We start from the raw sequence: 13,955 nt of genomic DNA on the forward strand, positions 1-13,955 counted from the left end.
ACTTTAGACATGAAAGCAACGGCTAATGTAGGCGCAAGTCTTTGTCCCATGGCCAAGCCTCTAATCTGCCTATAGTATTGCCCAGACCAGCAAAATACGGAACATCTCAAACCTTCGCTCAGCAGCATCATTATTTGCTGTATCGCAAAACCATACATGTTAAGAGTCCCCTGGTGTTCGAGAAGCAGCTCTGATGTTGCTTGTAGTGCAGCATCGATGGAGACGTTGGTGTAGAGCGAAGTGACATCGAAAGATTCGATGACACAAACTCTACGATGCCAAGATTCAAAAAAGGTCGAACTTGGAACTTACTCAAGTCTAATTTCCTAGAAATAATAACACTAATATTAATTTTGGTTGATCAGTGAAAGTGAGCGCAACAAACACCACAGAAAGTCTGAAGTTCGGATTTAGCCGGACGCTCAGACTGTTAATCATGATCATGATATATAATAACGGGCTTATTCTGTCACGTGTGTGTGTGTGTGTATGTGTGTGTGTGTGTGAGTCACAAAATTCAAAAATGGGAGTGCGATGGGTCCACTGGCCCCAGATACCTATAGAAGGGGGTGCGACGGGTCCAACGGCGTCAGATTGGTGCGCCGGCGCCAGATACCTATAGAAGGGGTGCGACGGTTTTCGCGGCGACGGATTCGTGCTCAGTAACTTCGCGTGCACGACGCAAAAGATAGATGGTTGAAGCCGTTTCATAGCCGTGGTCACTGGGCGCTTTGCCTTTCACCTTTATGACTGCTCCGCGTACCTATTTCCCTCTTCGTTCGCCTCAAGTTTGTAGCATGCCGATCTCAGAAATTGGAAACACGAAAAGCAAACGGCTGCTAAAATAGTAGCAAGATGTTTATTGTGATTTGACATAGAAGGTTATCTTCATCACTAGGATGATGTCTTTCACGTCATTTTATGCCGAAACATCATTCTTCGATAGCGGTTTATAGAAAACAAGAGAAATACCCATATTTCGCGTGATACTTTTACATTTCGTTTATCATATTTTGATAAGGGCTGATATGAAGCTGAAGTTCGAATGTTCTCCAAATGTAGAACTGACGCGTTTAGAAAGAAAACTATGAAGTCTTTCGCTTTTAGTTGTAATATAAAAAAGAAGAAAGATTGTTGGAGATACACAAGTCCAATTTCATAGAACTAATAACACTAATATTAATGTTGGTTGATCAGTGAAGACGAGCGAAACAAACAGCACAGAAAGTCTGAAGTTCGGATTTACCCGGACGCTCAGACTGGTATCATATAAAGCGATAGACAGGTGTTTACGCACCTCTTTACTCTTAAGGCAACAAGGCACCAATACAATGACAACAATATATATTGTTATAATATTATTGTATATATGCTGTTATAACATATATATATATATATATTATTGTATATGTTGTTATAATATATATATATATATGCATATATATACATATGTTATTGTATAATATAATATTGTTATAATATATATATATATATATATATACATATATACAACAACATATATATGTTATAACAACATATATACAATAATATTATATATAATATTATTGTGTATATGCTGTTATATATACATATTATACGCGACACTACAAATGGTAAGTGTTATCGATCGCGTCATCAGAAGATGGTTCTGCGGATAGTGGTCCTCGGCGCATGAGTGGTAGATGATTACCGGTTTGTGCTCCGCACAGCCAGCAGTAGTATATGCGGCTGAAAGTGTTGGATGGTGTGCGCTCGAAAACGAGAATAAGTGGGTAGTGAAAAATAACACAAAATGCACATCAAAAAGGATAGAAAGGAAACGGACACCGAGTGCTGAGACCCGACACTTATAATACTGCGGCTGGGGCGGAAAGCTACCGTAATTCGTTGCCATTGGGAATCCTTCTCGCGCGCCTACTGGAAATGTCATGTCTGACACAACAAACAGTACTGTCTGAGCAGTTCCTTACGAGATGATGATCGGTACATTATAACATCCCTCAGATGATGTCTCGTTCTCCCTCTGCAGTTCAAGTAAAAACCTGTCTATTTCCCGTTGTTGACTAGCACTTCGATTTCTCATGGAGCAGAAAGTTCGCCTTTCCCATCCAGACCGCAACGTTGACCACGCCTCAAATTACATTCAGGATGTTTCTTCGAGTATAGCGTCAAAATTGAAAAACGGGCATTGTGAGCAATCGTAACATATTGTTGGCAATTAAATTTGGTTCATACGGTTTGTCAGTGCAGCCGGAGAAGGAAGGATTGCAATTACCTTGCCTTGACTCAATTCTCGCACCTGACAACTTTATATATATCGCGAAGATCGTCCGCGTATCGGATCATGCCGACGATCATGAGAATTTGGGTTTTATGACTGAATTGCCGAGGACCTCCGGATCACATAGCCTTGGAAAGGGAGAGCATTATCAGAAAGTAAAGCATCTCACTGTTCCGCACGGTCTCGTTTCGTATTATTGTCTCTTCTTACGTCATACAATGTCCCGTTCCCGGATGCTACTTTCCCAGGTGCTGCTCGGGAGGGACATTGATGTGTGGGTCCCGGAAGGAACTGGGGCTGCGACTCCTGCATCTTGGGATAAGCGGTAAGTACGGATAGTCGGGGATAGAGTTGATCCGCAAGTGGTATGGTACCCATTCAGGCTTGCGTCGGCATCGATGGTCCATGACCTACTTCACGGAAACATTTGCTTGGAGGCCCTAAGGCTTCCGCCATACTTCTCCGTACTTTACCTTTATCCTGGTTTCATGCTGGCTCGTACATTGCGCTCTGACACTTGTGCGGTGCCAGAGGCCGCAGCCCTCTGAACGACAACGCGATAACTCTGAACGCGCGAGCGTGTTGTCCACTCCGCCTTTAGAAAAAGAAGTCGCGAGAAGAGTCTTGAGGAAAAGAGTCGCGTAGAATCCACGACATACACAACATATATGAATACACTGGAACACTTTGAACAAGCGATCATTCAGGATGAACAGGAGAATGGGATGAGAGGTGTAAGGAGATGTGTCTCAAAAGTAAAAAAAGAAAACAGTTCATTAAAAAGGGAAAGAAAAAGGAGAGGTCGTATGTGAACTCGTTGTAGACGAATATTTTCGGAATTTTCTACTTTGACTCTATGGCGTTCTGCTTCCTCAAGCTATGCAGCGAAGTACTGAAGGAGCAATCTTATCTACGTAATTTCTTCGGCGTTGTGAATACACTATTAATTAGTTGATTGGCTGATTATCCAGGGTTGCCCTAATCCTGCCGCATGGACCGCATTAGAATACTCTCTTGGAAATCCTCGTATCTACGTAGGAGGTAAGCTTTTATTCGAATATGTTAATTTTCATGCACTGTATTACAACACTGTTTTTAATACGAGATAAAAAAAATATACACAGCGTGCTTGAGGTGACATGTTCCAACCAATCACATCCACGAATGACCCGATTTTCTGGAATCATCACTCGTTTGTCGACTTGGTCTGGGAAAATTGGAGGGTCATTCGCCAGGTTAGAAATCGGTACCTTCAGAACTATGACTCTACTACGAGTGCTACTAAAATATTTTAGTCTCGAGCAGCACGCGAAACTCAATATCCACCAAATAATCCGTCGTGCAGCAGTGCCGCACATTACGGTGATAACACAATGCAACCGTTCTTCCCAATGGTTAACAAAGATGGATTGTCAAATGCATATACTGGTAGGCCGAACGATCTTTTGAGGGACTTTCAGTAAACTTACAGTGGAATTCGTGCATTGAAATCATTAGAGTATTGGATACCAAAACATAAAATCAAGTAGTACAAATTCAAGCCGATCAAACAAGCTAACAGGTTAAAGTTTAAATAAATGAATTTTAGAAAGTAACAGCATTCTTCCCTGCAAATCACACAGATCTCTTGAATTTCTCGAGAGAGTTTGAGCCTACACCCTATCTATGAGCATCGTACTTCATAAAATCCTGATTCGGAAAAAGTTGCATTCAAAATATTCCTGCCCCTTTATCATATTTATAGTTCATCTTTTAAGACAACCTCTACAGTTACGCTCCACGACCAACCTGCTCAGCAGCGAATCCATCAGGTTGCGGTTCAAGGTCTGGAAAAGAGCTTTGGCTTCATAATAAAGTTGATTGACATGGGCTGATATGGTTCAGATTCCTCTTCTGCGACTTATCTCACAGTGCACCGCGATGTGCAGCAAAAATCGCGGTGAATGGAAATTGTGGAGGATATACTAGAAGTCTGAAGTTTTTTTTCGCGTTCACCACTTTTCTGTGGTCAAAAACTAGTTGAGTCATATGTCTGAATTTCAGATGAAGACAGATGCTACCTTAGCGTTTGTAAAGGGAACAGATGCTTACAAGTTCAGGTGAGAGGACACCCTCGGATTCTCGGCGAAAGTATAATTCTTCTCCACAAGTTATACGACACTATAAAATAGTACTTTAGAAAAGAAATTCTCTTACTCTGCAGACACCAACACCGGTCACTCGACCACCAATCACGAATACTGCACCAGCTGGTCCTGCCCAAAAGGTTGACTTTTCTATTTTTTTTTCAAACACTGTCATTTTTGCTCAAAAATTCGTTAAAACCCATAAATATGCTGTAGAAGGCGAAAAATCGTTTAGATCGGATCAATCTCCCTCTGACAGCGCCATTCCCCTTTCGTTATTTTTGATATTTAAAGATCAATCAGAGTTACCCTGCTTTCGACGTTTACGGCCTTTTTGAATATAAAATATTGTAATACATATTTCCTAGTTTGCTATAGGACCAAAACGTAAAGAAAAGAAGGAAAATAACTGAGGATAGAAAAAAAACAATCGGAAATGACCTAAAGTACTGATTTGTTAAAGAGCTACTTCCTATCCTTGAATTCTTTGAATTTGAGACCTTCTTTAACCCCTTGCGACGACGTTGGGCTGACCGGACACTAACCACCTACAATCACAACGCTGGTACGGTTTCCTTCTTCGGCTTCACCCGTTCTGCTTTTTAAAACTATATTGTCATTAAGAGTGCAAGGATACTGAGGAAAACTGCTGCATATGGGCGCGCAAAGGCCACTGCACCGATGCGCAATATGCAGCGTATATGCTAAAGAATTGTTCCAGAGCTTGTGGACAATGCGGCAACACGAAGGAAGGAGATTGTAGACCAAACCCAGGTATTTAGGGGCAAATTTACTGCTTCAGAATTCGGTAAAGGTCTTCAGGTGTTCGAATAATATTTACACAGATATGAATAATGAAGATAGACATAATATCAATAAATTGAAGGTGATAAGAACTCTCAACGAAAACGTAGGGTTAAGGACGTAGACTACGAGTATGTGTGCGATTGCACACAATTCTCCACTAATTGTCTAGAAAAAAATTACGTACAACTAGGAGCTGGTCTAGAGAACTGGCTTAATGCAGGACTCTTTTTTTATACTTGAAATTCTATGAAGTTGACATTAACTCTTCTTTGTAATTAACCTTCTTCAACAAGCAACAGTGTCATTAAGACTGCAAGAACCTTGACGAACACTGCTGCATATGGGCGGGCAAAGGCTATTGCACCGATGCGGACTATGAAGCGTATATGCTCAAGAATTGTTCCAGAGCTTGTGGACAATGCGGCAACACGAAGGAAGGAGATTGTAGACCAAACCCAGGTATTTAGGGGCAAATTTACTGCTTCAGAATTCGGCAAAGGTCTTCGGGTGTTCGAATAATATTTATACAGATATGAAACAGAATATCAATAAATTGAAGGTGATAAGAACTCCCAACGAAAACGTAGGGTTAAGGACGTAGTCTACGAGTATGTGTGTGATTGCGCGCAATTCTCCACTAATTGTCAGAAAAGAAAATTTTTTTATCCTTAAAATTCTATGAAATTGAGACCTTCTTCAACAAGCAGCAGTGTCATTAAGACTGCAAGGATCTTGACGAAAGCTGCTGCATATGGGCGCGCAAAGGCTATTGCACCGAGGAGCGCTATGAAGCGTATATGCTCAAGAATTGTTCCAGAGCTTGTGGACAATGCGGCAACACGAAGGAAGGAGATTGTAGACCAAACCCAGGTATTTAGGGGCAAATTTACTGCTTCAGAATTCGGTAAAGGTCTTCGGGTGTTCGAATAATATTTATACAGATATGAAACAGAATATCAATAAATTGAAGGTGATAGGAACTCTCAACGAAAACGTAGGGTTAAGGACGTAGTCTACGAGTATGTGTGTGATTGCGCGCAATTCTCCACTAATTGTCTAGAAAAAAAATTACGTACAACTAGGAGCTGGTCTAGAGAACTGGCTTAATGCAGAACTCTTTTTTTATACTTGAAATTCTATGAAGTTGACATTAACTTTTCTTTGAAATTAACCTTCTTCAACAAGCAGCAGTGTCATTAAGACTGCAAGGATCTTGACGAAAGCTGCTGCATATGGGCGCGCAAAGGCTATTGCACCGAGGAGCGCTATGAAGCGTATATGCTCAAGAATTGTTCCAGAGCTTGTGGACAATGCGGCAACACGAAGGAAGGAGATTGTAGACCAAACCCAGGTATTTAGGGGCAAATTTACTGCTTCAGAATTCGGTAAAGGTCTTCGGGTGTTCGAATAATATTTATACAGATATGAAACAGAATATCAATAAATTGAAGGTGATAGGAACTCTCAACGAAAACGTAGGGTTAAGGACGTAGTCTACGAGTATGTGTGTGATTGCGCGCAATTCTCCACTAATTGTCTAGAAAAAAAAATTACGTACAACTAGGAGCTGGTCTAGAGAACTGGCTTAATGCAGAACTCTTTTTTTATACTTGAAATTCTATGAAGTTGACATTAACTTTTCTTTGAAATTAACCTTCTTCAACAAGCAGCAGTGTCATTAAGACTGCAAGGATCTTGACGAAAGCTGCTGCATATGGGCGCGCAAAGGCTATTGCACCGAGGAGCGCTATGAAGCGTATATGCTCAAGAATTGTTCCAGAGCTTGTGGACAATGCGGCAACACGAAGGAAGGAGATTGTAGACCAAACCCAGGTATTTAGGGGCAAATTTACTGCTTCAGAATTCGGTAAAGGTCTTCGGGTGTTCGAATAATATTTATACAGATATGAAACAGAATATCAATAAATTGAAGGTGATAGGAACTCTCAACGAAAACGTAGGGTTAAGGACGTAGTCTACGAGTATGTGTGTGATTGCGCGCAATTCTCCACTAATTGTCTAGAAAAAAAATTACGTACAACTAGGAGCTGGTCTAGAGAACTGGCTTAATGCAGAACTCTTTTTTTATACTTGAAATTCTATGAAGTTGACATTAACTTTTCTTTGAAATTAACCTTCTTCAACAAGCAGCAGTGTCATTAAGACTGCAAGGATCTTGACGAAAGCTGCTGCATATGGGCGCGCAAAGGCTATTGCACCGAGGAGCGCTATGAAGCGTATATGCTCAAGAATTGTTCCAGAGCTTGTGGACAATGCGGCAACACGAAGGAAGGAGATTGTAGACCAAACCCAGGTATTTAGGGGCAAATTTACTGCTTCAGAATTCGGTAAAGGTCTTCGGGTGTTCGAATAATATTTATACAGATATGAAACAGAATATCAATAAATTGAAGGTGATAGGAACTCTCAACGAAAACGTAGGGTTAAGGACGTAGTCTACGAGTATGTGTGTGATTGCGCGCAATTCTCCACTAATTGTCTAGAAAAAAAATTACGTACAACTAGGAGCTGGTCTAGAGAACTGGCTTAATGCAGAACTCTTTTTTTATACTTGAAATTCTATGAAGTTGACATTAACTTTTCTTTGAAATTAACCTTCTTCAACAAGCAGCAGTGTCATTAAGACTGCAAGGATCTTGACGAAAGCTGCTGCATATGGGCGCGCAAAGGCTATTGCACCGAGGAGCGCTATGAAGCGTATATGCTCAAGAATTGTTCCAGAGCTTGTGGACAATGCGGCAACACGAAGGAAGGAGATTGTAGACCAAACCCAGGTATTTAGGGGCAAATTTACTGCTTCAGAATTCGGTAAAGGTCTTCGGGTGTTCGAATAATATTTATACAGATATGAAACAGAATATCAATAAATTGAAGGTGATAGGAACTCTCAACGAAAACGTAGGGTTAAGGACGTAGTCTACGAGTATGTGTGTGATTGCGCGCAATTCTCCACTAATTGTCTAGAAAAAAAAATTACGTACAACTAGGAGCTGGTCTAGAGAACTGGCTTAATGCAGAACTCTTTTTTTATACTTGAAATTCTATGAAGTTGACATTAACTTTTCTTTGAAATTAACCTTCTTCAACAAGCAGCAGTGTCATTAAGACTGCAAGGATCTTGACGAAAGCTGCTGCATATGGGCGCGCAAAGGCTATTGCACCGATGAGCGCTATGCAGCGTATATGCTCAAGAATTGTTCCAGAGCTTGTGGACAATGCGGCAACACGAAGGAAGGAGATTGTAGACCAAACCCAGGTATTTAGGGGCAAATTTACTGCTTCAGAATTCGGTAAATTTCTTCAGGTGTTCGAATAATATTTACACAGATATGAATAATGAAGATAGACATAATATCAATAAATTGAAGATGATAGGAACTCTCAACGAAAACGTAGGGTTAGGGATGTAGTCTACGAGTATGTGTGTGACTGCGCAAAATTCTCCACTAATTGTCTAGAAAAAAAATTACGTACAACTAGGAGCTGGTCTAGAGAACTGGCTTAATGCAGAACTCTTTTTTTATACTTGAAATTCTATGAAGTTGACATTAACTTTTCTTTGAAATTAACCTTCTTCAACAAGCAGCAGTGTCATTAAGACTGCAAGGATCTTGACGAAAGCTGCTGCATATGGGCGCGCAAAGGCTATTGCACCGATGAGCGCTATGCAGCGTATATGCTCAAGAATTGTTCCAGAGCTTGTGGACAATGCGGCAACACGAAGGAAGGAGATTGTAGACCAAACCCAGGTATTTAGGGGCAAATTTACTGCTTCAGAATTCGGTAAATTTCTTCAGGTGTTCGAATAATATTTACACAGATATGAATGATGAAGATAGACATAATATCAATAAATTGAAGATGATAGGAACTCTCAACGAAAACGTAGGGTTAGGGATGTAGTCTACGAGTATGTGTGTGACTGCGCAAAATTCTCCACTAATTGTCAGAAAAGAAAATTTTTTTATCCTTAAAATTCTATGAAATTGAGACCTTCTTCAACAAGCAACAGTGTCATTAAGAGTGCAAGGATATTGACGACAACTGCTGCATATGGGCGCGCAAAGGCTATTGCACCGATGAGCGCTATGCAGCGTATATGCTCAAGAATTGTTCCAGAGCTTGTGGACAATGCGGCAACACGAAGGAAGGAGATTGTAGACCAAACCCAGGTATTTAGGGGCAAATTTACTGCTTCAGAATTCGGTAAAGGTCTTCAGGTGTTCGAATAATATTTACACAGATATGAATAATGAAGATAAACATAATATCAATAAATTGAAGGTGATAGGAACTCTCAACGAAAACGTAGGGTTAGGGATGTAGTCTACGAGTATGTGTGTGACTGCGCAAAATTCTCCACTAATTGTCAGAAAAGAAAATTTTTTTATCCTTAAAATTCTATGAAATTGAGACCTTCTTCAACAAGCAACAGTGTCATTAAGAGTGCAAGGATCTTGACGAAAACTGCTGCACTTGGGCACGTAATGGCTATTGTACACTGAATGCGAATTACATGAAGGTGTATTGTCGTCAAGCTTGTGGACTATGCGGGAATTCAAATAAAGGAGATTGTAGACCACAATCAGGTATTTGAGAAGGTCAAATGAACTGGTCTAGTATCCGATGAAGCTAATTTTGTTTGAATAGTAGATAGATGTACATCTCGGATACAAAGAAAATGGAAGTGTTGGAAGTTCCCAACGATTAGATACGGTTGTATATGTAGTTCACGAGTATTGAAGCGATGACGCTCAATTCTCCACTAGTTATCCAGGAAAAGTGACGTAGATGACAGCCTTCTTGTACTAGATTGATAAAATAACAATTGGAACTCACCTAATGTAGAGGCCTAATAGAGAAACTTTTTGTATTTTTGATTTCATTTGAATGTGAGAACTCCTTCAACGAGCAACGGTGTCGTTAAGGGTGTTCGAATCGTCACACAATGTGTTGTTTTTGGGCATCCAATGGCCAATGTTTCACGAGGCCACGGTTTTTGCTAGTGATTTGTAGTCAAGCTTGTGGAGTATGCGGCTACGCAATGGGACAAGTATGTATAACACAATCAGGTATTTCATATGTTCACAACTCATATTTATTCGTCCAGAATTCGATGAAGTTCTCCGGGTGTTGGAATAGTGGAAGTATGTAAGGAGAGCATATTAAGATGATAAAGGTGTTGCGACCTCTCAATGAAACGTATCGTTAATGATGTAGATCACGAATGTGGGCAGGATCATGCTCAATTCTCAGCTAATTATACCGAAAAAAGTGACATGAGTCACGGTGTTGTCGCATCGAATTCGTCTGCGAAGCACGTAATGACAAGCTTCTTCTGAGAACAGGGATTCGTACAGGTCCCGCCGTTGCGCGTTAATAGCAGCGTCTCTGTGCATGTTCTCTAACGCGACACTTATGCATGCTTTCGCAAATGTTGCACCTCGTTAGGTGTACCGTAGCGGTTTCGGTGGGACAAGACGGGTTCACACTTCCTTTTTCGTATATTTCGGGGCATACTCGTTCTGAATTATCAGTGCATGGCACGTGAACTACTCTTCTTGCACTATCCATTTGTGGGACAATCGCTTTCAGTTGCATGGAACGCTGCCTCTTGGTTGATCCAGGATGGTTGATCTGAGCAAATATTGATCTTCACATCTACAATCGACGTGGATCAGCTGCTATACTTAGTATCAATGTTTGAAGAGGGAATGTTAATGGAATTTGTAAAACTAAATTTAGTCTGTGGATACGTATTCTGCGGACTCCCACGTCGTATTTCCCGGAACCGACGTCCTGTATCAAGATTCGTTGCCAGTCCGCATAGACTTCAACTACGGAGACAATTGTCACCGGTCTCATTGGCGAAAGGACCTTCGACGCAGATCTCGTCGGCTCCAGCATCTGCAACGGGTCGCTCCCTATTGCTAAGGACAAGGAACAACCTCACTAAGTGGTAGGTCAAATTCGTCGAGAAACCGTTCACTTACCTAATACCCCAAGAGCCCTTCTAGTGTAGTTGATTCTGGTGAAAGTAAGCAAATAGTGAATAATCAGCACTAGTATTGGAAGAATTGGTGATAGTAAGTAAAGGTTAGATAGAGTGTGAATAATTCAGTAGTAACCCAATAAGTAACTGAATAGCCCAATAATGGTAACTCAGTGAGAAGGGTCTTATTCAAACATTAAGCAGTAAAAGAAAAGGAAATTTAAGACCCAGATTTTCAAAAAATTTTCATCCACATAACCCAAAAATTACAAAATTCGTGACTTTTTTACCCTCCTTGAATGGAATTCTAGAGAGAAATGCGAAATTGTGTCTCCGTTTCTCATTGTCAAATGGGTTCAACCATGTTGAGGCGACACAACCGCGGGCAAGTCGGGCACTACACCTCTAACAAACCCACATAATACAACTTTGCCGCTCTGGTTCGTCCCCGAAGCGTCTGTTCCTGCGCGAACAGCACGGATGCGCGGATGCGTAGCTGTAGGCTATTTGAACGAGGTTCAGGGTTGAATTCATGTTATTATAGCAACGGAGCCATCACATACGCCTAATTCTTATTTGTATAACTTTTTTTACTTGTTGTTGTACTGCACAGTAATAATACAAGTTTCATACTGATTGAAGGCACCGTCAACGACGAAGAGGACCACGAAAGCCATCTGGAATGGCTGTGTTCGCCAACTGACTTCATCTTCTTTCCGAATAAATTCGTTGATGAACCACAGCATGTTATTTCTTTTATACACTCCCTTAAAGAAAGAGTGGGATAGAGAGAGGAACAGAGGAGGAGAGACAAAAGAGTAATTATTGTTATCTCAACATAGAACTCGGAATTTGTATGCTTCTTTCTAGATTTTCCTTTTTAACTACATTTCATGTAGTTTTTTCCTTTTCTCTTACTCGAAATAACGTCCTCACTGAAGCGAAACATTGTGTACTACTTTTTAAGGAGAACTAAGATTGTTATTTATCTTTATTCTGGGTAACGTTTCGGCGTCGCTGCCTTCTTCGGATCCTGGAAAAATCAAAGACACCTATAATCTACTCTCTCAATTGCCTCGTCATCCCACAAGATATGATTTTGTAAACAGATTATTTAAAAGCAATGTCAGAAAAGCAGACCGGCGCTCACCTTGATAGCCACGAAATCGTGGTGTTAGTGGACCACCAGTTGTTAGAGTTGCGACGCTAGTATTAACTAGTAACGATGAAACATTGTGATCCGGTCAATACACGTATAATATCGAAGAACGGTAACACTAGGTCAGTTTGGAATTACTGAAACTTCCCACTGTTGGTGACCGAATTGGCGCCATCTACCTAAAAGGTGACCATTCTACTCAGACTCTGGTGAGCACATAAACATGAGCATGTTCAGCTCCAAGTCTACAAAGCAGTAACAGTGGTTGATTATAAAGATTATAAAGATAGATCAAAAAAATTTGTTAAACGCATTGACAAATCAAAAAATGACAGCATTTTTTTCGAAATTTATTGAAGTAACTTTCTCCTGCAGACCTTAAAAAAAAGAGAAATTAGGAAATCGTGAATTATAATTCTTCTGTCTTCTATGACGACTTTTTCCCAAGTTTCACTGACGTCACATATTAAGAATATCAACTACGCCTCCAAATTTCGTTGCAGAGAAAATATGTTTTGATGTTCAAGAGCTTAGCTCACACGCGACAAAAAAAGAATTGAATATGCAAATTTGTCATATGTCTAATCCACGCATTAGTCCTTGCCTTCATACTTTTTTTGGATGTTTTCATCTTTCTAAGTGCTTGCACAAACAGCTCTTTTCCATCGTTGGTAATTTTTTTCGTTATTGTTTGTTACTTTGGTCCGTCTGTGTTTGTGCTCCTTCTTTTGTTAGAAATTGTAAAGTTTCCAGTGCTTCCATTTTTTCACGTTGTTGTGAAGAGAAAAATTCATAGTCTAAAGATATGACAAACCTTCGTTTCTAGTTCTTATTTTCCATAGTGAGATCCTGCACATCTTTTTACCCCGAAGAAAAAAGGTCGGGATAGGAAGGGTTCCTCAACATCGAATGACCGGAACGGTGCCAGAAGGCGGTGAGGCGAGTTTTACAGTGTTGAGCCAGAAGACAGAAAGAAAGCGTAGGACGAGTCAGAAAACGTCAGATCGTGCGGCCAGCTGGAAATTACTAAAATTGGTGGAAGCGTCAGAAAGATGCATCTGTGACTCCATTGCATGCGCTTCTAGGGCTCATATTGGTGCATCTGCACTGGAACGAGTTTCGCGGCGTCATCTAGATGGCTCGGTACCCGAGTGTGCAGAGGGTAAGTCGGATATCACGACGTCATAGTGCGCCAACCCCAGAAAACAGTAAAATGAAACGAGACGAGTTGCGTGGATGGCGAATCAGCGAAATGTACTCCTCCGTATGTCCACTCCACCATATGTCACACTCATTGTGCTTGCCAAATGAGTTCTTCGGTCAATTACCTACACTCGATCAGACGTCCGCTTCAGTAGTAGCTAGCTGGTTAGGTGGTCTGGCGGTATGGAACGAAAGAATATCAGGCTATGAAATAATGGGCTTAGTCCGACGCGTGTGCATAATTATGTGTGCAGAGCAGAGAGGAGAAAGACGGGTCCGACGGCGCAGAATTGGTGTGCAGGCCCGAAAAACGCTGGGAACAGGACGCTTGGTGGGACAGCGCAAAAATTGCAATTAGTGCAACTA

General features: G+C 40.9%; 1 protein-coding gene across 4 annotated transcripts; it reads left to right on the top strand.

The window, feature by feature from the left end:
* Positions 1-2,514: 2,514 nt before the first annotated feature.
* On the top strand, positions 2,515-11,930 carry RB195_012207 (uncharacterized protein; the record flags this gene model as incomplete). Of its 4 annotated transcripts, XM_064193964.1 has the most annotated exons (22): positions 2,515-2,606; positions 2,664-2,805; positions 3,253-3,322; positions 3,416-3,516; positions 3,577-3,709; positions 4,325-4,380; positions 4,485-4,547; positions 4,906-4,972; positions 5,032-5,181; positions 5,621-5,673; positions 5,935-6,084; positions 6,416-6,565; positions 6,898-7,047; positions 7,379-7,528; positions 7,860-8,009; positions 8,342-8,491; positions 8,835-9,018; positions 9,258-9,407; positions 9,681-9,824; positions 10,164-10,307; positions 10,981-11,194; positions 11,870-11,930. In XM_064193964.1, 22 exons carry the CDS (start codon positions 2,515-2,517, stop codon positions 11,928-11,930), a joined length of 2,724 nt encoding a protein of 907 aa, XP_064051544.1. The 4 variants fall into 4 exon arrangements, with proteins under 4 accessions (XP_064051544.1, XP_064051545.1, XP_064051546.1 ...); XM_064193963.1 differs by lacking the exon at positions 6,898-7,047; XM_064193962.1 differs by lacking the exons at positions 6,898-7,047; positions 7,379-7,528.
* Between the last annotated feature and the right edge of the window lie 2,025 nt (positions 11,931-13,955).

This window comes from Necator americanus, chromosome III (assembly GCF_031761385.1).
Source record: "Necator americanus strain Aroian chromosome III, whole genome shotgun sequence".
Classification (NCBI taxonomy): domain Eukaryota; kingdom Metazoa; phylum Nematoda; class Chromadorea; order Rhabditida; family Ancylostomatidae; genus Necator; species Necator americanus.